This window comes from Oncorhynchus tshawytscha, linkage group LG16 (genome assembly GCF_018296145.1).
Source record: "Oncorhynchus tshawytscha isolate Ot180627B linkage group LG16, Otsh_v2.0, whole genome shotgun sequence".
Lineage (NCBI taxonomy): Eukaryota > Metazoa > Chordata > Actinopteri > Salmoniformes > Salmonidae > Oncorhynchus > Oncorhynchus tshawytscha.
In genome coordinates, this window is record NC_056444.1 from 11,254,294 (window position 1) to 11,280,246 (window position 25,953).

The window sequence follows — 25,953 nt, forward strand, 5'->3', positions numbered from 1 at the left end:
GGAGTCTTTATTTTACCATTAAGCAGGCTACCAACCTCTGTTACATGCAATAATAATTCATAGAGCTCCTTAGAAAACGACTCAAGTCCATCATTGTTCAGAGGAGTGGTCCATTTTGTTTGAAAGTCTGAAGAAATATGCTGCAAACATAATTAGTTTTGGCTGAATGCGCCGACGGACTCACAGGACTATTTAACACAAGCGCCATACATGACATTTTTCATAAACTTTGCGCCGGGTGAAAATTGAGCTGCATGTATGTTTTCCCAGATAGACTAATGGACAGATTGATACTCAGGCTAAAATGCTTGACTTAAATGGCATCAGCAACGGTTTATCTTTATGCAATCTGGACGTTTTTTGGCACGGTGTAGCCGTGGTAGATGTCGTTTTGCTCAGTTTTGGCATTCCGACAGAGATCTACCAAGTTTTCTCCAGTGCCAAACGCCTGTTGTCAAACACTGTTGGAATGTCGAGTGCAGTGCAGGCATCTATCAAACATTGTATGTCAAAAACGTTGAGGTTTATACATAGCCGCAGGAAGTAGGGGTGCTGAGGGTGCTGCAGCACCCCCTGACAAAATCGGAATCTAAAAAAATATATGAATAAAATATCAAATAAAAGTAATGCATGGGCATTTACAACTCCTGTATTGGTGAACCGATATAGCCGTCGCAGCACCCCCACCCCAACCATCTTCCTGCTGCTATGGCCTTACAGAGCTATCCCTTCCGTTCCCTGCACTCCCATCCACACTGTTCTTTACAGAGCTATCCCTTCCCTCCACTCCTATCGACACTGTTCTTTACAGAGCTATCCCTTCCCTCCACTCCCATTGACACTGTTCTTTACAGAGCTATCCCTTCCCTTCCCTCCACTCCCATTGACACTGTTCTTTACAGAGCTATCCCTTCCCTTCCCTCCACTCCCATCCACACTGTTCTTTACAGAGCTATCCCTTCCCTCCACTCCCATCCACACTGTTCTTTACAGAGTTATCCCTTCCCTCCCCTCCCATCGACACTGTTCTTTACAGAGCTATCCCTTCCCTCCACTCCCATCCACACTGTTCTTTACAGAGCTCCCTTCCCTCCATCCCATCCACTGTTCTTTACAGAGCTATCCCTTCCCTTCCCTCCACTCCCATCCACACTGTTCTTTACAGAGCTATCCCTTCCCTCCACTCCCATCCACACTGTTCTTTACAGAGCTATCCCTTCCCTCCACTCCCATCCACACTGTTCTTTACAGAGCTATCCCTTCCCTTCCCTCCACTCCCATCGACACTGTTCTTTACAGAGCTATCCCTTCCCTCCACTCCCATCCACACTGTTCTTTACAGAGCTATCCCTTCCCTTCCCTCCACTCCCATCCACACTGTTCTTTACAGAGCTATCCCTTCCCTCCACTCCCATCGACACTGTTCTTTACAGAGCTATCCCTTCCCTTCCCTTCCCTCCACCCACACTGTTCTTTACAGAGCTATCCCTTCCCTCCACTCCCATCGACACTGTTCTTTACAGAGCTATCCCTTCCCTCCACTCCCATCCAACTGCTTTACAGAGCTATCCCTTCCTTCCCTCCACTCCCATCCACACTGTTCTTTACAGAGCTATCCCTTCCCTTCCCTCCACTCCCATCCACACTTTGAGCTATCCCTTCCCTCCACTCCCATCGACACTGTTCTTTACAGAGCTTCCCTTCCCTTCCCTCCACTCCCATCCACACTGTTCTTTACAGAGCTATCCCTTCCCTCCACTCCCATCCACACTGTTCTTTACAGAGCTATCCCTTCCCTTCCCTCCACTCCCATCCACACTGTTCTTTACAGAGCTATCCCTTCCCTCCATCCCATCGACACTGTTCTTTCAGAGCTATCCTTTCCCTTCCCTCCACTCCCATCCACACTGTTCTTTACAGAGCTATCCCTTCCCTTCCCTCCACTCCCATCGATGGGTTTTACAGAGCTATCCCTTCCCTCCACTCCCATCCACACTGTTCTTTACAGAGCTATCCCTTCTCCACTCCCATCCACACTGTTCTTTACAGAGCTATCCCTTCCCTTCCCTCCCATCCACACTGTTCTTTACAGAGCTATCCCTTCCCTTCCCTCCACTCCCATCGACACTGTTCTTTACAGAGCTATCCCTTCCCTCCAGATGACACTGTTCTTTACAGAGCTATCCCTTCCCTCCACTCCCATCCACACTGTTCTTTCACAGAGCTTCCCTTCCCTTTCCATCCATCGACACTGTTATTTCAGAGCTATCCCTTCCCTCCATTATCGACACTGTTCACACCACTCTCCAAAGCTGCAATCATAACTGTTAGAGACACAGAACTTCTTCGTCCCTTTAATTTGAACCGTTGGTGCTGCTGCTCTGTTTTATTTTGGTTCCTTCTAATTAAGGTTACTAACTTCTGGGGGGGAGGGTTATCCATGGTGTTACGTCACAGATGGGTTCTGATTAATCCATGGAGTTATGTCACAGATGGGTTCTGATTTATCCACGGTGTTATGTCACAGATGGGTTCTGATTAATCCATGGTGTTACATCACAGATGGGTTCTGATTTATCCACGGTGTTATGTCACTGATGGGTTCTGATTAATCCATGGTGTTACATCACAGATGGGTTCTGATTTATCCACGGTGTTATGTCACTGATGGGTTCTGATTAATCCATGGTGTTATGTCACAGATGGGTTCTGATTTATCCACGATGTTATGTCACAGATGGGTTCTGATCTATCCATGGTATTATGTCACAGATGGGTTCTGATCCGATGTGTTACTTGCTGCCTTGTTGTTTTGCAGCTTGTCTGTTCCGGTACAATGGGTTCTCTTTTGTCTACCTCATCTACCTCCTGCTCATCCCACTGTTCCCAGAACCCACCAAAACGACAATGCAAGGTAAGAAACGTTTCCTCCATGATGAATTCCAGTGAACTTATTTAGTCAGGGTTGTTTCTTTCAGTGGATGTGTTCTTACTGTACAGCTCTCTTCCATCAGTGTAGGGGCCACATATGTTTTGGTATGAGGATGTGGCGATAACAGTTATCTGTCTGAGCGTCAACTGACACATACAGCACTTTTAGAGACTCTTAACTGGTAATTCCTTGAGCAAACAAATCAAATCAAACCAAACAATCCATTTTAATGAGCCAGAGGTTAAATAGCCTACATTATCAGGGTTTATGGATGGCTTCGGCCTAAACCTAGGATTTACAGCACTCAGTGAGAGAATGATTTCAGACTCCTCGGCGTCTGTGTCGGAGGAGACAGGGATGAGAAATGATGGTGCTGTGATTTGAAATTGCAATACACACACACACACGCACGCACACACACACACACACACACACACACACACACACACACACACACACCATATATGTCCTTAAAATACAGAGGAAACATTTTCCTGTACGGTTTTCCTTCATGTGCACCTCAATCTTTACCATCTGAGTTTGAATATGGCTTTCATTGTACACTGTAAGCCTTCCGTTAAATATAAGATACATCTCCTCTTAACACTACCTCCCAAAATGTGTGACAGCCAGGCAGGGATAACACCACTCAGGAAAAGGGAGGGAGGACAGAGTGAGATGAAAGAATGCAGCTTCTGCCTGTCTACACAGAGACACATGCACTCCTACTTCACTTTCCCCCTTGAGTGTCAGCTGGCCACAAGTTCAACCCAGCCGTTATCTGGTGAGAAATACGTTTTAGTCACTCCATCTGGTATTCTGGATTTACTACATACTTTTTGAAAATGTATATAAATTAATGATATATATAGCCATTGATTCTTGATTAATATAACTTATAAATGCCTCATGAGCTTAGTTCAACTGTCATACCTAATCATAACCCAAAATATAAACTTGTTTTAATCCAATATTTGTCAACAAAAGTAAATATTGAAAAAACACTATATAGCCTCAAAACATGATTAAAACTATTATTTTGATGTCATTGATGGTCAGTCCTTGCATCCATAGCTCTCTCTATGAATTTGAGAGTAGTTACATTCCTCCAGCCCCATCCCTTAGCTTTTTACCAAAACAGGGGTGGGTAGAATTCCAGACGTGTCAGAGCATGCAACACGTGCCTGTCAGTCATGTGTCTCTTGTTTCAGGAGATTCTCTTGCCTTGGGGTGACAAGGCTTGGCACTAAAATCTAAAGTTATCCCCCAAATAAAGTAGTCCACCAAAACGTTGAGGGGGTTGGTGACAGTGGGGGGGATCTCAGCCGGAAAATCTTGACCCAATATCTGCCCAATGACGCCGGTACATCACAAAGACAGGTTCTTGCTCAATATTTACTCACCAAAAACAATTTTATGACATCTATTGAGGTGAAGACATGACACTCATTCCACCTCGACACCTCCAGGGAAATTAAATGACCATTTGAATGGCGTTACAGTTTTGTGGTTCCCATGTTTTTTTTTTTGATGATGATGATGAAGCAGCTGAGGCAGCCGAATGGACAGAGACAAAAAACTGTGATAGAACAAGATCATATGCCGGTGATGGACAATCAAGAAGGGATAGTGGTCAGGGTTCAAAAGTAAAGACTTCTCTGGTCTTCTAGCAGCTGGCTGTAGAGTGGTGGACAGATTGAGACATCTTTCCTCTCCTTGTTATTCTCCTCCAGCTGTTTCCCTCCATCACAACTCCAGTGTAAGGCTTCAGTCTCATCTCCACTCTCCTGGAAAAAAATTGACATCAATTAGTTATTTTCCTCAAGTCATTTATAAACCAAAATGTTCTCTGATTTTACCCAGCTTTTCTAATAAAGCTTGAGTGACCGTCCATATGTCATCCTCTGCGACACCTGTTGAGGCCTTTGTGGTCAAGCAGCTAATTAAAGGTCATGTTTAGTCAAATTCAATAGGGCTCGATCCAATCATACCCGCATTCCGGCATTCACGCAGTTGGTGTTATTCCCACAGTCAAATCCAAACTGTGAGGAAGACAGCAAACATTACTATTGAAGACACACAAACAGTAAGTCCAACTTGTGCAGTGGTATAACTGTTTGGAGAAGCCAGTCAGAGTGTCATGGGCTGATGCACTTTATCAACCAACCAAAACCTTGATGTAAACAACCCAGGCCTCGCTAATTGACACAAAAGCCGTTTCCCCTGATGACTTGGGTTCTATATAAGTTTCCTCCGAGAAATCTCTGTAATACAATACAACACCACAATCCCAGCAAACTCCAGTACCCCACTACTCCGAGCCATCCTGAAAGGACGGTATACAAACAGACGTAATCTGTCCTTGGAGAGGGGGACGCAGGAGACAAGAGGGCTTCCTGAGGAAACAGAGCTCAATGGAGAAGTCGTCACCAGGGCACCCCAGGCCCACGCCTCCCTTAAACCCTCTGTCTCTTTTCCCCAGGAAGCCGATGAGTCACCAGCACCGTTCACAATGAGCTGCCTATCTGCCTGCCATCCCACCTTCCCCCTCTCTCTCTTTGAATCCTGCCTCAATGCAACCTGTCAACCAGGACCCTCTGGGTCCCCCTGTTAAGGCAAACTGACAGTGAGGCTTTGACTCATTGGATATTATATCATGTGGATTGTATTTGAACTTTTATTGATGTTTCATAACGTTTGATGGCCCAGTGCAGTCAAAATGTGATTTTCCTGTGTTTTATATATATTTCCACTCTATGAGGTTGTGAAATTGTAAAAATTATGATAATTCCCTTTTAGTGTAAGAGCTGTTTGAAAAGAACACCTGAAATCTCAGCTTGTTGTTGTGGCATGGCCTTTTGGCCTGCCTGGTGACATTAGTTAATATACCAATAAGAAAGAGAGTTCCAAACCTCTCTGTCAATAACAGCAGGTTTTCAGTTTTCCCCCCTCTACTCAGGCTACTCCCAGACAGTCCTAGCAAAGTTTTTGCTTGAAATTGCTCTTTGCTAAGAAGCTATTTTTGTACATTTTTGACCGTTTTAATTGAAAACAATCACAGTAAGGTACTTAATTGTTACTCAGAAATGTTTTGATATTGAGATAAAAATGGCTGCATTCAACCTTAACATTTTTGGACTGGTTGTTTGGAATAGAAATTGGATCAGTTGCTTGTTCAGCACTGAATTTAATAACAATAGTGCAAAATGTTAAGGGAGGCTGAAGAATGCAAGTTTCTGCATCACTGTCTGTTGACCAGTCAACTAGCTCTTTCTTTTGAGGTTGCATTCCAAGTGTAATACTGAATGCTGGCTTGAGCCGGCTCCTTGAACACTTCTTTGTTCATTGACAATATTCTTTGGCAGCCGATGAGGTCATGTCCCACACACAAACACACACACACACACACACACACACACACACACACACACACACACACACACACACACACACACACACACACACACACACACACACACACACACACACACACACACACACACACACACACACACACACACACACACACACACACTTACGAGCGCACGCACACACATGTACACACACACACGCGCGCACGAGCATGCACACACGCCTCTGACACATCAGAAAGTATAATTGGAGACTGGTTCACAATTTGTTTCCTTGATGGATTAAACATTTGTTAGCTTTTTTGTTAGCTGTAGCATTTGCTACATTTGCTACAGCTAACTCAAATTAAATCAAACTTTGTCATATGCGCCGAATTACAACCATGAAATGCAAGCCCTTAACCAAATGCAGTTCAAGAAGAATTAAGAAAATATTTACTAAATAAACTTAAGTAAAACATTACAAAAAGTAACACAATAAAATAACAATAACGAGGCTATATACAGGGGGTACCAATACCGAGTCAATGTGTGGGGGTACAGGTTAGTTGAGGGAATTTGTACATGTAGGTAGGGGTAAAGTGACTATGCATAGATAATATACAGCGATTAGCAGCAGTGGGGGGTTTCAATGTAAATAGTCCGGGTGGCCATGTGATTAATTGTTCAGTCTTATGGGTTGGGGATAGAAGCTGATAAGGAGCATTTTGGTCCAAGACTTGGCGCTCCGGTACCGCTTGCCGTGCGGGAGCAGAGAGAACAGTCTATGACTTGAGTGGCTGGAGTTTTTGACCATTTTTGGGGCTTTCCTCTGACACAGCCTACTATATAGGTGCTGGATGGCAGGAAGCTTGGCCCCAGTGATGTACTAGGCTGTATGCACTACCCTCTGTAGCGCCTTTCGGTCAGATGCCGAGCATTTGCCATACCAGGTGGTAATGCAAACGGTCAGAATGCCCTCGATCGTGCAGCTGTATAACTTTTTTAGGATCTGGGAACCCATGCCAAATCTTTTCAGTCTCCTGAGGGGGGAAAGGTGTTGTCATGCCCTCTTCACGTCTGTCTTTGTGTGTTTGGACCATGATAGTTTGTTGGTGATGTGTACACCAAGGAACTTGAAACTCTTGACCAGCTTCAATACGGACCACGTAGTCATGAGTGAACAGGGAGTACATGAGAGGACTAAGCACGCACCCCTGATGGGCCCCAGTGTTGAGGATCAGCATGGCAGACATGCTGTTGTCTACCCTTACCACCTGGTGGCAGCCCATCAGGAAGTCCAGGATCCAGTTGCAGAGGGAGGTGTTTAGTCCCAGGGTCCTTAGCTTAGTAATGTGCCTTTTGGGGACTATGGTGTTTGTCGTGACGTTGTATTAGTTAATGTGATGACTGTTGTTCATCGAATGATTAAAAGTTTCTAATTGCGTGATTAACTGAATCAAGCAATTATTAACTCATTAACCTGGGGCACCATGGGAAAACTAGTTTTTATTGAGTTTCTATTTCCCAAATTAACTCAAAGAATATCAGAATATCGATTTTACAACAGCCTCTAATTAACCAGTTACCTCTACAATCTCGTTCTGAACGTCGTATAGTCCGTAAATCTGCACGGACCTGGGTCTCACCAATGAGTTTGTACCACACCAATCTTAGTTGAATATTTATTTAATAGAAAGCTAAAATGATGACAAGAGATACACATAGAAAAAAAACACATTATAGGCTATTGATTAGAACTTAGTATAACGGGCCAACACACTATAGGGCGTTACCCAAAATGGGGATTTCAAAGAGAGAGGAAAAAGAAAGTACACGAGAGAAATATACATTTGGGTGAATTTGTCAGCTATGCTATTCTAACCCTAGCCTTGCCCCAAACTGCCGCTCTTATGGGTCAGAATATAATGATGTAATTACGTGGGGAAGACCTCCGAGGATTCTCTGCGTAGACCGTTCAGGCTGCTCGATGACGCACTTCTCCGGCGCACCTTTCTGATCGTCCTCCTGATGTCAGTGTCCTTTTCGCTTAGGAGTCTGTTTCCTCACCCTTGCTCTGGAAGGGGTCTTCTGAGGACAGACAGCTCTGTAGCTCAGAGCTCACAGCATTGGAATGAAACAGTGTAGATACCACGATTCGATGGGAGATGGAGGCTAGGTGGTTCGACTTGAATTCACCCGCTTAGACACAGTTACTCATCCGTAGCTTGGGTAGAAAAAGATTTCTTTGTCTTCAAACTTGCGTTGTGTTTTGGGTTCGTTGACTTTTTAGACCTTGGGTCACATAGTCTTCTCTGTAAATTCTTTACTCACAGGTTTTATACCCTCGTGTCAGAAGTGGGTGTAACCGCCTTTAAGGGCAATTCTCTGGGCGTACCAAATTAAGAGCAAGGTCTAGGTTTTTCTCAAATCCAATTTTAGACAACTAACTTAACATTTCATCTTTACCAAAACATTCCCTTTGATTTGGAAATTTTCCACACAACGTACAATGTATAAACATTGAACATATACTAGGAAAACTCTTCATGTTACAATATTTTTGTAATAACGTCATCTATTAACCTTCAATAACAAAACAAAAATGACATACATTTTCATATTCCATCTATCGTCATGACCACCATTGTGGCTGATGGAAACCATTGTTCCCTTTATAAATAAAGTCCCTTTATTTCATGTTTAATGTTTAGAGGCTGGTTCTCCATAGTAACAGGACAAAGGAATTTGTCTGTGGCCTGAGATTTACCAGGGGCGTGAGGGGTCATAAAACCCCCCACATCTTCAGACCCCTAGATCTCTCCTCCTCTGTTGGGGTTGAGAGATAATCTGTAGGGTTGTGGTCTCCTGTAACTGGACCTGATCAGGACAGTCATGACATGTTGAACACTGAGCTGTAGTCAATTAATAACAGCATTCTCACATAGGTGTTCCTTTTGTCCAGGTGGGAAAGGACAGTGTGTAGTACGATTGAGATTGCCTCATCTGGGGATCTATTGGGGCGGTATGCAAATTGGAGTGGATCTTAGGGATGAGGTTGTTGATGTGAGCCGAATACCAGCCTTTCAAAGCACTCCATGGCTACTGATGTGAGTGCTACGGGGCAGGTTACCTTCACTTCCTTAGGCACAGGGACTATGTTGGTCTGCTTGAAACATGTAGGTATTACAGACTCAGTCAGGTAGAGGGTCCACGCATGCTTTGAGTACACGTCCTGGTAATCCATCTGGACCGCGGCTTTGTGAATGATAACACTCTCAGTATCTGATGTGAACAAGACCTTTGAAGAGGTCAACACACAGTCGCCCGGAACAGCTGATGCTCTCTTTTATTCTTCAGTGTTGCTTGCCTCGAAGCGAACACAAAAGGCATTTAGCTCATCTGGTATGCTCGAGTCACTGGGCAGCTTGCAGCTGTGTTTCCCTTATTAGTCCGTAATAGTTTTCAAGCCCTGCCACATCCGACGAGCGTCAAAGCCAGTGTAGTAGGATTCAATCTTAATCCTGTATTGATGCTTTGCCTGTTTGATGGTTCGTCTGAGGGCGTAGCGGGATTTCTTATAAGCGTCCAGATTAGTGTCCCGCTCCTTGAAAGCGGCAGCTCTAGACTTTTGCTTGGTGTGGATGTTGCCTGTAATCCATGGCTTCTGGTTGGGAAATGTATGTACGGTCACTGTGGGGACGACGTCGTCGATACACTTATTGATGAAGCCGATGACTGAGATGGTATACTCCTCAATGCCATTACCTAGTAATATCACTGCACTCCTTTCCTCAGCATTCTAGGCCTAGTAGCATCACTCCACTCCTTTCCTCAGCATTCTAGTCCTAGTAATATCACTCCACTCCTTTCCTCAGCATTCTAGGCCTAGTAATATCACTCCACTCCTTTCCTCAGCATTCTAGGCCTAGTAATATCACTCCACTCCTTTCCTCAGCATTCTAGTCCTAGTAATATCACTCCACTCCTTTCCTCAGCATTCTAGGCATAGTAGTATCACTGCACTCCTTTCCTCAGCATTCTAGGCCTAGTAGCATCACTCCACTCCTTTCCTCAGCATTCTAGGCATAGTAGCATCACTCCACTCCTTTCCTCAGCATTCTAGTCCTAGTAATATCACTCCACTCCTTTCCTCAGCATTCTAGGCATAGTAGTATCACTCCACTCCTTTCCTCAGCATTCTAGTCCTAGTAATATCACCACTCCTTTCCTCAGCATTCTAGTCCTAGTAATATCACTCCACTCCTTTCCTCAGCATTCTAGGCCTAGTAGTATCATTCCACTCCTTTCCTCAGCATTCTAGGCCTAGTAGTATCACTCCACTCCTTTCCTCAGCATTCTAGGCCTAGTATATCACTCCACTCCTTTCCTCAGCATTCTAGGCCTAGTAGTATCACTCCACTCCTTTCCTCAGCATTCTAGGCATAGTAGTATCACTCCACTCCTTTCCTCAGCATTCTAGGCCTAGTAGTATCACTCCACTCCTTTCCTCAGCATTCTAGGCCTAGTAATATCACTCCACTCCTTTCCTCAGCATTCTAGTCCTAGTAATATCACTCCACTCCTTTCCTCAGCATTCTAGTCCTAGTAATATCACTCCACTCCTTTCCTCAGCATTCTAGGCATAGTAGTATCACTCCACTCCTTTCCTCAGCATTCTAGGCCTAGTAATATCACTCCACTCCTTTCCTCAGCATTCTAGGCCTAGTAATATCACTCCACTCCTTTCCTCAGCATTCTAGGCCTAGTAATATCACTCCACTCCTTTCCTCAGCATTCTAGTCCTAGTAATATCACTCCACTCCTTTCCTCAGCATTCTAGGCCTAGTAGTATCACTCCACTCCTTTCCTCAGCATTCTAGGCCTAGTAGTATCACTCCACTCCTTTCCTCAGCATTCTAGGCATAGTAGTATCACTCCACTCCTTTCCTCAGCATTCTAGGCCTAGTAGTATCACTCCACTTTAATCTAAATGCACAATTATACCTAATATGTATTTATTCACACCACAGTCTAATATGTCTTGGGACTTGCACACAAAGAATTCTCTCCAGGCTGGTTTAGACCTGTATTCATTCCTCGAGCAGCTTAAAGGGGATGTGGCATGTGAAGGTAACTGTGGCCTGGTAGCACAATTTAGATTTCTTGCTAGGCTGTAATTAAAGGGTAAGTGCTTTCCACTAGATTACTCCAGATGAAACAGATTACACATTGAGCGGGTATGTAACATAGTATTAACACAAAGCTCAATTTAACTTGGAAAAGTAAAGGGGCAAACAGGTGGTATATATGGCAGTATGTATTTACAGTATCCTGGTTTAGAAAATAGGATTACAATGTTTTAATGTTATAGTTTTCAACAACAAAATGTCAACAACTTAGATTTTGAGTCATTTTGAGTCAACATGCATTTTGAGTCATTTTGAGTCATTTTACATTCACAATAATTTTGAGTAACCAAAATTAACCTTAAAACATTGGGCCATATTTGATCAGAGCTAGTAATTTGTTTGGCTGATTAGGGATTTTACATCCCTTATGATTAGATGTAGTAAAATCATCCAAACACACTATTTGTACTGCTATTGACAATGGCTCCCATGACAAAGCTAATCAATGCCAATCAACTTTGTCAACTGAAATAGTGGTGTTTCAATTGACTAAACCAGTGTTTCCCAAGCTGTGGGGGGGTCAGTCTGCTGGGGTATTTTCAATAGGTGGCGCTATAAATTTTGGCCCGGCTCTGTCATATGTGTAAGTTGGCCTCTAAATGAGTTTGGGAACCAATAGACTACACTACTACATGCATGTACATTGTGTACATTTATTCTTGGTGAGGCAGGTAGCCTAGTGGTTAGAGCATTGGGCCAGGAACCGAAAGGTTGCTGGATCGCATCCCAGGGCTTACAAGGTAAAATTATTTATGTTTTTTATTTAACTAGGCAAGTCAGTTAAGAACAATTTCTTATTTTCAATGACAGCCTAGGAACAGTGGGTTAACTGCCTTGTTCAGGGGCAGAACGACAGAATTTTGCCTTGTCAACTCTGGGATTTCATCTTGCAACCTTTCGGTTACAAGTCTAACACTCTAACCACTAGGCTACCTGTCACCACAAATCTGTCGTTCTGCCCCTGAACAAGTTAGTTAACCCACTGTTCCCTGGTAGGCCGTCATTGCAAATAAGAATTTGTTCTTAACTGACACGTATAGTTAAATTTAAAAAATGATTCTCTCGGTCTGACAGTATGGACTCACAAATCTGCTGTTCTCTCTCTATTAGAACTGCAGGAAAGGGTCATAGATTAGAGTGCATTTTGTAATAATGTGATTTACTCCCGATCACTGATTTGTGATGGCCCATAAAGAGCTTTACTTTTGGGCAACAGGATTGGCAAGGAGCAGCTTTCAAAAAAATTAGATGTTATGATGGGCCAACGGAAGCCAAGTTGCAACTCAAGCATCGTTGGCCCCACGCAAGCCAGACCCGACCTAGGGGCCCTTTTCAATGAGCTAAGCAGCTCACTCCCAAGGCTTGGCAGCCTGCACTTCTCCCAGGGACAATCTTTAAATGCGATTAAGTTGATGAAATTTCAGAATTCAGATAACAGTCGTGGGAATTAAAAACATGTGGGGCTTGTGCCAAACACACACCATCCGCTCGCCAGTTTCCTTTCACTGGCATCCTGAGATCCAGATTCATACCAACCTTTAATCTCAACATTAATTCAAACACAGTGGTGAATGGAAGAGGAGAGAAAATGGAGGGAGAGAGAGAGAGAGAAATAGGGCTAAATCGCAAGTTTTTTTTGTTGCTGTTGTTGGAATATGCCAAGGCAACCTCTTTTCGAATTATTCTGTACACACACACACACACACACACACACACACACACACACACACACACACACACACACACACACACACACACACACACACACACACACACACACACACACACACACACACACACACACACACACACACACACACACACACACACACACACACACACACACACACACACACACACACACACACACACACACACACACACACACACACACAACACATCTGGTCCATATTTGAGTTTACTGTGTGAGTATCGCCTTTCTCTCAGTGGTGTTTTTGAGAATTTCCTGGTACTTCTAATGGTTTCAATACATGCTATAACGTCTATCAGAAGCCATTGTGAACATTCATGCTGAATCAATACGAGATTGAATATGATCCCTTATTGATGTCAACTGTTAAATCCACTTCAATCAGTGTAGATGAAGGGGAGGAGACAGGTTAAAGAAGGATTTTTAAGCCTTGAGACAATTGAGAAATGGATTGTGAATGTGTGCCATTCTGAGTGTGAATGAGCAAGACAAAAGATTTAAGAACCGAGTATGGTACTAGGTGCCAGTCACACCGGTTTGTGTCAAGAACTGTAGTGCTGCTGGGTTTTTCCATGCTCAATAGTTTCCTGTGTGTATCAAGAACAGTCCACCACCCAAAGGACATCCAGCCAACTTGACACAACTGTGGGAAGCATTGGAGTCAACATTGGCCAGCATCCCTGTGGAACGCTTTCGACACCTTATAGAGTTCAAGCCCCAACGAATTGAGGCTGCTCTGAGAGCAAAAGTGTGTGTGTGTGTGTGTGTGTGTGTGTGGGGGGGTATATACTCAGTGTATATACTCAGTGTATATACTACTCTCCTTCTTCGACTGTCCCCATAGGATAACCCTTTTTGGTTCCAGGTAGAACCATTTTGGGTTCCATGTAGAAACCTCAAAATGGTTCTAATTGGAATCAAAAGCTTTTTCCCTGGAACCAACCAGGGTTATTCAAAGGGTTCTCCTATGTGGATAGTCAAATTACCCTTTTAGGTTCTAGATAGCACCTTTTTTTTCTAACAGTGTACATGAATAGGTTCATTGATGTCTTTTCCACAACAGTATCTCATTGTAATGTACATACCAGGTTGCCACTCCAACTCATTTCCATATCTCTTGCAAGACAATAAAAAAAATGATAACCAGTAGGTGTTTATGATGTAACGTGTCCTCTGTTTGATGTGTGGAGCCTCATGAAAAGTGTGTAGTGGCTCCCTCTCTTTCTCATACATATAGCCTGTTATGGAAGAGAACCACAATAGATGGGGATGTAGGGGTGTGTGAAAGTTACCCTGCAGCCATGTTGGGTTGGAATAATACATCTCAAATGTCTAATCTAAAACAAACTATAATTGGATGCTCAACACCATTCACTGAAAACCCCTTTATTGGCTGCAATTGCGGCAAATGCAATGTTAATACACCACAGATTTGACATTTGACTTTAATTGTAGCCCCAGTGTTTTACAGGAAGTTCAATCCAATGTTAGACGTACACCTGAAGTTTGGCTCTAAGTTGATCAACCTGCGGATATCGCCATATGTGAGCACAATATTTGATTCATAACATAATTAAATGAGGGAGTCACACTTTCTACGTGACAGAGATAGCTGAGTGTCCCTACTATAGGACAGTGTCCATATCAGGATAGCATCACGTTTCTATGGAAGTCTGAGTCACAAGGCATTGGTGTCAGAAGTGGGATCATTAATCCTTAAAGAGAGATGGAAGTGTCTCTTCGGGAGTTTACAGGAGTGTTCCCCTGCTCAGTGTCAGGCTCCTTACACAGTTAGTGGCTGACACACGCCTATGGAGCTCTCTCTCACACGTTTTGAGCTAGTGTCAGCATCTCACTGAGTTAAATGGAAGGTGCCAATTTGTTAGCTGAATTTGATACCTTGCTTAGAGTTATGGATCCATAGTTAGGAATAATACACGTACTTGTTTGTTTTGATGAAAACCTGCCAACATCTTGTTTGGATCTGCCATGAACTGAGTGGGCTTTTCTGCTTCCTGGTTAGATGTTACACGTTTGAAGGTAAGACCCAGGTGCAGACAATGTTGAAGTAACAAAAGTTTATTAATTTGAACACTGGCAGGCAAAGGTACAGGACGGCAGGCAGGGTCAGGGTCAGGGTCATGGTCAGGGCAGGCAGAGGTCGGTAATCCAGAGTAGTGGGGCAAAGGTACCGGACGGCAGGCAGGCTCAGGGTCATGGTCAGGGCAGGCAGAGGTTGATAATCCAGAGTAGAGGGCAAAGGTACAGGATGGCAGGCAGGGTCAGGGTCATGGTCAGGGCAGGCAGAGGTCGGTAATCCAGAGTAGAGGGCAAAGGTACAGGATGGCAGGCAGAGTCAGGGTCATGGTCAGGGCAGGCAGAGGTCGGTAATCCAGAGTAGAGGGCAAAGGTACAGGATGGCAGGCAGGGTCAGGGTCATGGTCAGGGCAGGCAGAGGTCGGTAATCCAGAGTAGAGGGCAAAGGTACAGGATGGCAGGCAGGGTCAGGGTCATGGTCAGGGCAGGCAGAGGTCGGTAATCCAGAGTAGAGGGCAAAGGTACAGGATGGCAGGCAGGGTCAGGGTCATGGTCAGGGCAGGCAGAGGTCGGTAATCCAGAGTAGAGGGCAAAGGTACAGGATGGCAGGCAGGGTCAGGGTCATGGTCAGGGCAGGCAGAGGTCGGTAATCCAGAGTAGAGGGCAAAGGTACAGGATGGCAGGCAGGGTCAGGGTCATGGTCAGGGCAGGCAGAGGTCGGTAATCCAGAGTAGAGGGCAAAGGTACAGGATGGCAGGCAGGGTCAGGGTCATGGTCAGGGCAGGCAGAGGTCGGTAATCCAGAGTAGAGGGCAAAGGTACAGGATGGCAGGCAGGGTCAGGGTCATGGTCAGGGCAGGCAGAGGTCGGTAATCCAGAGTAGAAGGCAAGGTACAGGATGGCAGGCAGGGTCAGGGCCAGGGCAGGCAGAGGTCGGTAATCCAGAGTAGAGGGCAAAGGTACAGGATGGCAGGCAGGGTCAGGGTCATGGTCAGGGCAGGCAGAGTTCGGTAATCCAGAGTAGAGGGCAAAGGTACAGGATGGCAGGCAGGGTCAGGGTCATGGTCAGGGCAGGCAGAGGTCGGTAATCCAGAGTAGAGGGCAAAGGTACAGGGTGGCAGGCAGGGTCAGGGCCAGGGCCAGGGCAGGCAGAGGTCGGTAATCCAGAGTAGAGGGCAAAGGTACAGGATGGCAGGCAGGGTCAGGGCCAGGGTCAGGCCCAGGGTCAGGGCCAGGGTCAGGGCCAGGGTCAGGGCCAGGGCCAGGGCAGGCAGAGGTCGGTAATCCAGAGTAGAGGGCAAAGGTACAGGATGGCAGGCAGGGTCAGGGCCAGGGTCAGGGTCAGGGCAGGCAGAGGTCGGTAATCCAGAGTAGTGGGGCAAAGGTACCGGAGGCAGGCAGGCTGGGTCATGGTCAGGGCAGGCAGAGGTTGATAATCCAGAGGAGGGCAAAGGTACAGGATGGCAGGCAGGGTCAGGGTCATGGTCAGGGCAGGCAGAGGTCGGTAATCCAGAGTAGAGGGCAAAGGTACAGGATGGCAGGCAGAGTCAGGGTCATGGTCAGGGCAGGCAGAGGTCGGTAATCCAGAGTAGAGGGCAAAGGTACAGGATGGCAGGCAGAGTCAGGGTCATGGTCAGGGCAGGCAGAGGTCGGTAATCCAGAGTAGAGGGCAAAGGTACAGGATGGCAGGCAGGGTCAGGGTCATGGTCAGGGCAGGCAGAGGTCGGTAATCCAGAGTAGAGGGCAAAGGTACAGGATGGCAGGCAGGGTCAGGGTCATGGTCAGGGCAGGCAGAGGTCGGTAATCCAGAGTAGAGGGCAAAGGTACAGGATGGCAGGCAGGGTCAGGGTCATGGTCAGGGCAGGCAGAGGTCGGTAATCCAGAGTAGAGGGCAAAGGTACAGGATGGCAGGCAGGGTCAGGGTCATGGTCAGGGCAGGCAGAGGTCGGTAATCCAGAGTAGAAGGCAAAGGTACAGGATGGCAGGCAGGGTCAGGGCCAGGGCAGGCAGAGGTCGGTAATCCAGAGTAGAGGGCAAAGGTACAGGATGGCAGGCAGGGTCAGGGCCAGGGCCAGGGCAGGCAGAGGTCGGTAATCCAGAGTAGAGGGCAAAGGTACAGGATGGCAGGCAGGGTCAGGGCCAGGGTCAGGGCCAGGGTCAGGGTCAGGGTCAGGGCCAGGGCCAGGGTCAGGGCCAGGGTCAGGGTCAGGGTCAGGGCCAGGGTCAGGGCCAGGGCAAGGGCCAGGGTCAGGGCCAGGATGGCAGGCCAGGGTCAGGGTCAGGGCCAGGGTCAGGGCCAGGGTCAGGGCCAGGGCCAGGGCAGGCAGAGGTCAGGAGTCAAAGGCCAGGGGGTCAGGGCCAGGGCCAGGGCCAGGGCAGGGCCAGGGTCAGGGCCAGGGTCAGGGTCAGGGCCAGGGCAGGCAAAAAGACAAAACTGGGAAAACAAGAAAATAGACAAGGCAGGAGCAAGGGGAAAAACTCTGGTAGGTTTGAAGAACAAAACGAACAGGCAACAGACAAATAGATAACACAGGTATAAATGCACAGGGGATAATGGGGAAGATGGGCAACACCTGGAGGAGGGTGGAGACAATCACAAAGACAGGAGAAACAGATCAGGGTGTGACAGTTGTACTAATCGACTGAACCAGCTGAAGCATTTCCATTCAGGGGTTTGTTCTTGTTCACTTCCCACTGTTTTATCATACTTTTTCCCTGCAAGACATCCAGACACCTCTGCTCTGCATCGTCCCCTAATCCCTCCTATCAACATCTCTAAGCAAACCGTCCAATCAGCCATCAACCAGACAGTCGGCCAATCATCACTAGTTGTTGAGCTCTGTTTTATCCATCACATTTGACTTTAGAGGTCACCATGTGTTTAGGTTGGTCCAAACATGGATGGCCACCGGCCTGCCAAAACTATCACTGGGATATTACTGTCCCTGGTCAGCAGGGAAACCTGTAATACAGTACTGTATTAGGATTAATGGAGGTGGATTACTCTATCCTGGCCTATTAGGATGGGACCAGACAGGTTAAGCTATGTGAACTGGAAACCATATAACTGGGCTGTGAGGTTTCCACTCTGTCAATGACAAGTATCTAATGTTACCCTACAGTCGGTGGAGTATTGTGCGATGAATAGTTAGTTGCGAGTGTTTTTTTAGCTCTGTCATGCATCGAATATGATTTGGTAAAATGCATTGTGTTTTTAAAGTATGGCCTTACTAATGACATGAGACCAGTTATGAAATTATTAAAATACAAATGTTTATTTGTCCTAATAAAGTGAACATTTGTCTCATAGTCTTATTACTCTTTCATCACGAGGAAAATCTGAACCATAACTAGGAAGTAGTTACACTACTACTATTTGACTTGACAGACCCTCTAATGTTGTGTAAGCTATTCAATCTGAATTATGCACTGGACCTCAGTATCCGAGAAACCTTAGAGGATCATTTCTCTCTCTTTCAGGTCACACAGGGTGCCTGGTTAAGTCCCTGTGCTTCACCAGTATGGCTTTCCTGCTGCTGCACATCATCTACCAGGTTACCATCAACAGTCTGCTAGCAGGAGACAACATAGAACCCAACTTCAACTGTGAGTACCAATCTTCTCTACTACACTCCCATTAAAGTGTGATGTCAAAAAATATATAATAATAAAAAATTAAAAAATATATAAACGCAATATGTAAAGTGTTGGTCCCATGTTTCATGAGCTGAACTATAGTATCCCAGATATTTTTTACCTTGTGCTGGGGACAATAAAAGGGTTGAAGTCTGTAGAGGGAGCATCGACCCCAGTAAGTGGGACATGGGCCGGCTGAGGCTGCAGGGTGGGGGTGAGCGGAGGTTACAACCCAGTCCACGCCTAGATCGGGTTACCCACTGGCCCGACACCAGGTTTTTCAGACCAGAACCTGAGCCCTGGTCTGCGTCGCGGCCCAACACAGGCCCCGCTGTTGCTGCTGCAAACCACTGGCACAAATCTCTCCGAGTAGCAATATAAGCCACAACATCTGCACTCAAGATGGGGATAAACATAATGAAAATAAAAAACTCCCTCACTCATGCTGCCCTGACAGAAGTGCATTCAAACCCCGACCGAAAATTTAGAGCGAAGGTGGTCTGTCTCAGATGTAGAGTACAATCATAAAATGTTTTAAATTATGTGCGGGGTCTTCAAGTTGCATAAGAACCCTTGAAACACCCGTCTGACCCTAGTGTTAGCATGCACGGTGTTACGTCAAAAGACTTATCGAAAACAATCGATCAAAGAACTTCAGCGATTCACCAAGTTTTGAAAAACCAAGTGTAACTTTGTGTGCGATGTATAAATAGTTTATTGGGTTAAAAAGTTGGAATTATGTATCACCTGTAAGCCTCTGTCTAGACGCTGTTCTCTTGTAAACAGCTGAGTTAACAGACTTTTTTCTCTCAAATACCCCGGGAATTCCAGAATACTGATGAAAATAGCCTGCCAAACATAATACAGTGGGAAGTTACGGCAGTCCTGAAGTCAGTTGCAGTCAGAATGCAATGAACAGATAATATAAGCAGAAATAATATTGGACACTACAGAGGGTGCTCTTGGGTAGTGTACACCATAGACGGTGCTCTTGGGTAGTGTACACCATAGACGGTGCTCTTGGGTAGTGTACACCATAGACGGTGCTCTTGGGTAGTGTACACCATAGACGGTGCTCTTGGGTAGTGTACACCATAGACGGTGCTCTTGGGTAGTGTACACCATAGACAGTGCTCTTGGTTGTGTACACCATAGACGGTGCTCTTGGGTAGTGTACACCATAGACGGTGCTCTTGGGTAGTGTACACCATAGACGGTGCTCTTGGGTAGTGTACACCATAGACGGTGCTCTTGGGTAGTGTACACCATAGACGCTGCTCTTGGGTAGTGTACACCATAGACGCTGCTCTTGGGTAGTGTACACCATAGACGGTGCTCTTGGGTAGTGTACACCATAGACGCTGCTCTTGGGTAGTGTACACCATAGACGGTGTTCTTGGGTAAATAATAGTGTTCACTATAGACAGTGCTCTTGGGTAGTGTACACCATAGATGGTGCTCGTGGGTAAATAATAGTGTTCACTATAGATGGTGCTCTTGGGTAAATCATAGTGGACACTATAGACGGTGCTCTTTGGTAAATAACAGTGGACACTATAGACAATGCTCTTGGCTAAAAAATTTAGGACACTATAGTTACAATCCATGACTGCAAAGCTACATGGCTCGTTAGCTATAGCTACACTGTAAGCTAGCTTGACGTACTAGAAAGTAATATAAACATGTTGAGAAAAAAGTTACTAAAAGAAACGTGTTTTATTATCTTCTGAATCAATTTGGTTGTCCTGTCTTGATTATAGAAGTTCTATTTTGCTATCTCACCAAATTAAAGAGATCTCTTTGACGCGACATTTAGTCAGTGAATCAGGCCTTCTCCATGGTAGTCAGAGACTCTTTCTGCCATACATGTCTTCAAACTACCGTAAAACCCCCTAAGTAGGCCCTTACCTAAGGACATTTTTGAGTGGCTAAATGCTATGCCCTTAAACAATTCCCAATTCCGGACTGGGCACCGTCGCTGCAGGCTCCGGACTGGGCACCGTCGCCTCTGGAGGCTCTGGACTGGGCACTGTCGCCTCTGGAGGCTCCGGACTGGGCACCGTCGCTGCAGGCTCCGGACTGGGCACCGTCGCCGCTGCAGGCTCCGGACTGGGCACTGTCGCCTCTGGAGGCTCCGGACTGGGCACTGTCGCCTCTGGAGGCTCCGGACCGGAGAACGTCGCTGCTGGAGGCTCCGGACTGGAGAATGTCTCTGGAGGCTCCGGACAGGAGAACATCTCTGGAGGCTCCGGACAGGAGAACATCTCTGGAGGCTCCGGACCGGAGACCGTCACTGGAGGCTCCGGACTGGAGACCTTCGCTGGAGGCTCCGCATTGGAGGACGTCGTTGGATGCTTCCTGCCATGACTCCTCACTGGAGGCTTTGGCCATGACTACTCACTGGAGGCTTCGTGCCACGGATCATCACTGGAGGCTTCGTGCCATGGATCATCACTGGAGGCTTCGTGCCATGGATCATCACTGGAGGCTTCGTGCCATGGATCATCACTGGAGGCTTCGTGCCATGGATCATCACTGGAGGCTTTGTGCCATGGATCATCACTGGAGGCTTCGTGCCATGGATCATCACTGGAGGCTTTGTGCCATGGATCATCACTGGAGGCTTCGTGCCATGGATCATCACTGGAGGCTTCGTGCCATTGATCATCACTGGAGGCTTCGTGCCATGGATCATCACTGGAGGCTTCGTGCCATGGTTCATAGAGAATAAAACCCTCTCTATGGCCAGGGCGTGACACTTCCCTTCCATCCCCTATGTACTGGGCTCGGTTCCATAAAACATCTTAAGTTAATTTCCACCTTATCTCTTTACTTAAAGTTTCCTTAACTTTAAGTCAGTTGCACAAAACATTTTAAGGCTAATTTCCCCCTTAAAATAAGTGAAAAAGCTAAGGGTGCCCATGAGGTCCCTTAAGTGCTTCCTTCAGTATGAATATCAATGTAAACAACATTTGTGGAAGTGAATTTTGCTTTCCTCTGCCCTGGTTTCAAAAGGAAAACATCCACCAGCTAGCTAGCTAGGTAGCTAAATAGTGTGCACAATCCATGGCTACAAAGCCAGCTGACCAGCTAGCTACCTACTCAGTAAGTTAGCTTGATGTGCTAGAAACTAATAGAAACAAGTTGAGATAAAAGTAACAAAAAGAAATGTCTTCAAACTAACATGTCTAACATGTCTTCAAACTACTGTAAAACCACAAATAGAACAATGACATTATGCCCTTACCTACAGAAATGTTTGAGTGGCTTTATGTAACGCCCTTAAATAATTCCCTTAGGTAAGGGACAATTATTCCTGAAGGTAAACACTTAAGATGTTTTGTGCAACCAGGCCCTGGCCCTTCCATTCCTTATGTAGTGGCCCTTCTCTTCCATTCCTTATGTAGTGGCCCTGCCCTTCCATTCCTTATGTACTTGCCCTTCCATCTGTTATGTACTGGCCCTTCTCTTCCTTCCCTTATGTACTGGCCCTTCCATCCCTTATGTACTGGCCCTTCCATCCCTTATGTAGTGGCCCTTCTCTTCCATCCCTTATGTACTGGCCCTTCCATCTGTTATGTACTGGCCCTTCCATCCCTTATGTACTGGCCCTTCCATCTATTATGTACTGGCCCTTCCATCTGTTATGTATTGGCCCTTCCATCCCTTATGTACTGGCCCTTCCATCTGTTATGTACTGGCCCTTCCATCTGTTATGTAATGGCCCTTCCATCCCTTACGTACTGGCCCTTCCATCCCATCCTTTATGTACTGGCCCTTCCATCTGTTATGTACTGGCCCTTCCATCCCTTATGTACTGGCCCTTCCATCTGTTATGTACTGGCCCTTCCATCCCTTACGTACTGGCCCTTCCATCTGTTATGTACTGGCCCTTCCATCTGTTATGTACCCCTTCCATCTGGCCCTTCCATCCCTTACGTACTGGCCCTTCCATCCTATCCTTTATGTACTGGCCCTTCCATCAGTTATGTACTGGCCTTTCCATCCCTCCATCCCTTATGTACTGGCTCTTCCATTTGTTATGTACTGGCCCTTCCATCCCTTATTTCCATCTGTTATGTACTGGCCCTTCCATCTTTATGTACTGGCCCTTCCATCCCTTATGTACTGGCCCTTCCATCTGTTATGTACTGGCCCTTCCATCTGTTATGTATCCCTTCCATCCCTTACGTACTGGCCCTTCCATCCCATCCTTTATGTACTGGCCCTTCCATCTGTTATGTACTGGCCCTTCCATCCCTTATGTACTGGCCCTTCCATCTGTTATGTACTGGCCCTCCTCCATCCCTTACGTACTGGCCCTTCCATCTGTTATGTACTGGCTCTTCCATCTGTTATGTACTGGCCCTTCCATCTGTTATGTACTGGCCCTTCCATCCCTTACGTATGGCCCTTCCATCCTATCCTTTATGTACTGGCCCTTCCATCAGTTATGTACTGGCCTTTCCATCCCTTATGTACTGGCCCTTCTCCATCCTCTTCCATTTGTTATGTACTATCCCTTATGTACTGGCTCTTCCATCTGTTATGTACTGGCCCTTCCATCCTTTATGTACTGGCCCTTCCATCCCTTATGTACTGGCCCTTCCATCTGTTATGTACTGGCCCTTCCATCTGTTATGTACTGGCCCTTCCATCCCTTATGTACTGGCCCTTCCATCCCATCCTTTATGTACTGGCCCTTCCATCTGTTATGTACTGGCCCTTCCATCTGTTATGTACTGGCCCTTCCATCCTTTATGTACTGGCCCTTCCATCCTTTATGTACTGGCCCTTCCATCCTTTATGTACTGGCCCTTCCATCTGTCATGTACTGGCCCTTCCATCCTTTATGTATTGGCCCTTCCATCTGTTATGTACTGGCCCTTCCATCCTTTATGTACTGGCCCTTCCATCTGTTATGTACTGGCCCTTCCATCTGTTATGTACTGGCCCTTCCATCCCATCCTTTATGTACAGGCCCTTCCATCTGTTATGTACTGGCCCTTCCATCCCATCCTTTATGTACAGGCCCTTCCATCTGTTATGTACTGCCCCTTCCATCCCATCCTTTATGTAGTGGCCCTTCCATCTGTTATGTACTGGCCCTTCCATCTGTTATGTACTGGCTCTTCCATCTGTTATGTACTGGCCCTTCCATCCCATCCTTTATGTACAGGCCCTTCCATCCCCAACTAGTTCTCACAGTCTCATGTCACTATTAGACGCTTATCCATGTTTCTTAGACATCAAATTAACTCCAAATGTTTAAGGTTAGGGTTAAATGTATGCATTAACTCAGAAATCTTAAGGTTAGACATTAACTCAGAATGGTTAAGGTTTGGGATAGGCTTAAAACAAAAAACTCAAAAACACCTTTCCATTGCTGGATTTGAATTTGCAACCTTTGTAATCAGAGACAGATGCTTACATCCATCCATCTTTCCCGTCAACTATGAACTAGCAAAACCAAAACCTACTTGAAGGTTTCAGTGCTCACTGTTGCCCCTAGTTGCCGGTTTCCACATCAAATACTGACTTGTATCACGGATGACCTGGCTGTCCATCCCTTATCTACCGTTCCTTCCAACACAGAACATGACTGAATCCTTATATGATTGGATGATTTGGATTCCATCTGGATTCATGTCAGCTTACAGCTTTCTCTTATTCTTTTACTTAGAGCTAATGGACATGACCACATTGGTCCTCCGTGACAGGGCGGGTGTTGTACTGTGGTTGGCGTTGTAAGATGGACAGCTGGGGAAGTGAACGTGAGTCTCTACGCCCCCAGACATGGCGGCTGTCTCCCAGGGTCCTCAGCATGGCTCTCAAAGGTCAAAGTTTGGGGCCCCAGGGGAACCAATGAGAACCCAGCAGAGCATGGTGTGCTGGTGGTAGGCCCAGGCACACGTCAGACAGATGTGGGAGGTTGTTTGTGTGTCACTCTGCTTTGCCTCACTACATCAGTCCACCTCTGTTCCAGATCACCCTTTTATACTCTTATTTCACTCTCTGTCATTCCTGTTGATGTCTCATTCCTCCATGCTAGCGTTCTTTCTCATGTAGGCTACTTCCTCAAAATGCCCTCCTGAAACCCCCCCTCAATCAAGTTCCTTCAGTTCCTTTGCGTTGTGACACGTTGTCGCCAAAGGTGTAAAGGTTAAGCTCGAGCATAGCTCCTGTCTCCTCTCTACTATACAGTAGTATGAAGAGCAAGTTATTCTCTACCTCAGTGGATCCCAAACTGTGGGGGTACTATACTATAATATACTACTGTATAGTATATTATATTATAACTATATTATTATTATTGTCCCCCAATGCTGGAAGGGGGCCCTGAGTGAAAACATTTCAGAACCCCTGCTCTAACTAACCTCTGTTGAATTTTGCTGTTACTCTTAGGTCATACTATTTACTCCCTGTTACAGTATACACTGAGTGTACCAAAGATTAGGAATGCCATCCTAACATTGAGTTGAACCCCTTTTTGCCCTCAGAACAGCCTCAATTCGACAGGGCATGGACTCGATAAGGTGTTGAGAGCGTTCCACAGGGATGCTGGCCCATGTTGACTCCAACGCTTCCCACAGTTGTGTCAAGTCGACTGGATGTCCTTTGAGTGGTGGACCATTCTTGATACACACGGGAAACTGTTGAGCGTTAAAAACCCAGCAGAGTTGCAGTTTTAGACACAAACCGGTGCACCTGGCACCTACTACCATACCCCGTTCAAAGGCACTTCAGTCTTTTGTCTTACACATTCCCCCTCTGAATAGCACACATACACAATCCATGTCTCAATTGTCTTAAAAATCTGTCTTTTGGAGGCCTACCGAGTGGTGCAGACCTGGGTTCGATCCCAGGCTATATCACAACTGGCCGTCATCAGGGGTTCCTTAGGGCGGCACACAATTGGCCCAGCGTCATTAGGGGAGCGTTGTTAGGGGAAGGTTTGGCTGGGGGGGCTTCACTTGGCTCATTGTGCTCTTGACCTTGGTCATCATTTGAATGGTGTTTCCTCTGACAGATTGGTGCGGTTGGATGTTAAGAAGTGTGGTTTGACGGGTCATGTTTCATAGGATGCTTGACCTTT

At 46.1% G+C, this 25,953-nt stretch overlaps 1 protein-coding gene across 1 annotated transcript in view; it reads left to right on the forward strand.

Annotated features, from left to right (window-relative positions):
* LOC112215315 (piezo-type mechanosensitive ion channel component 2) overlaps positions 1-25,953 on the forward strand; it is a 93,882-nt gene that overhangs the window by 27,189 nt on the left and 40,740 nt on the right. Inside the window, exons 2-3 of the mRNA XM_024374243.2 lie at positions 2,819-2,914; positions 18,702-18,827. Coding sequence (XP_024230011.2) covers positions 2,819-2,914; positions 18,702-18,827 — 222 coding nt within the window. The remainder of the gene's footprint in view (positions 1-2,818; positions 2,915-18,701; positions 18,828-25,953) is intronic.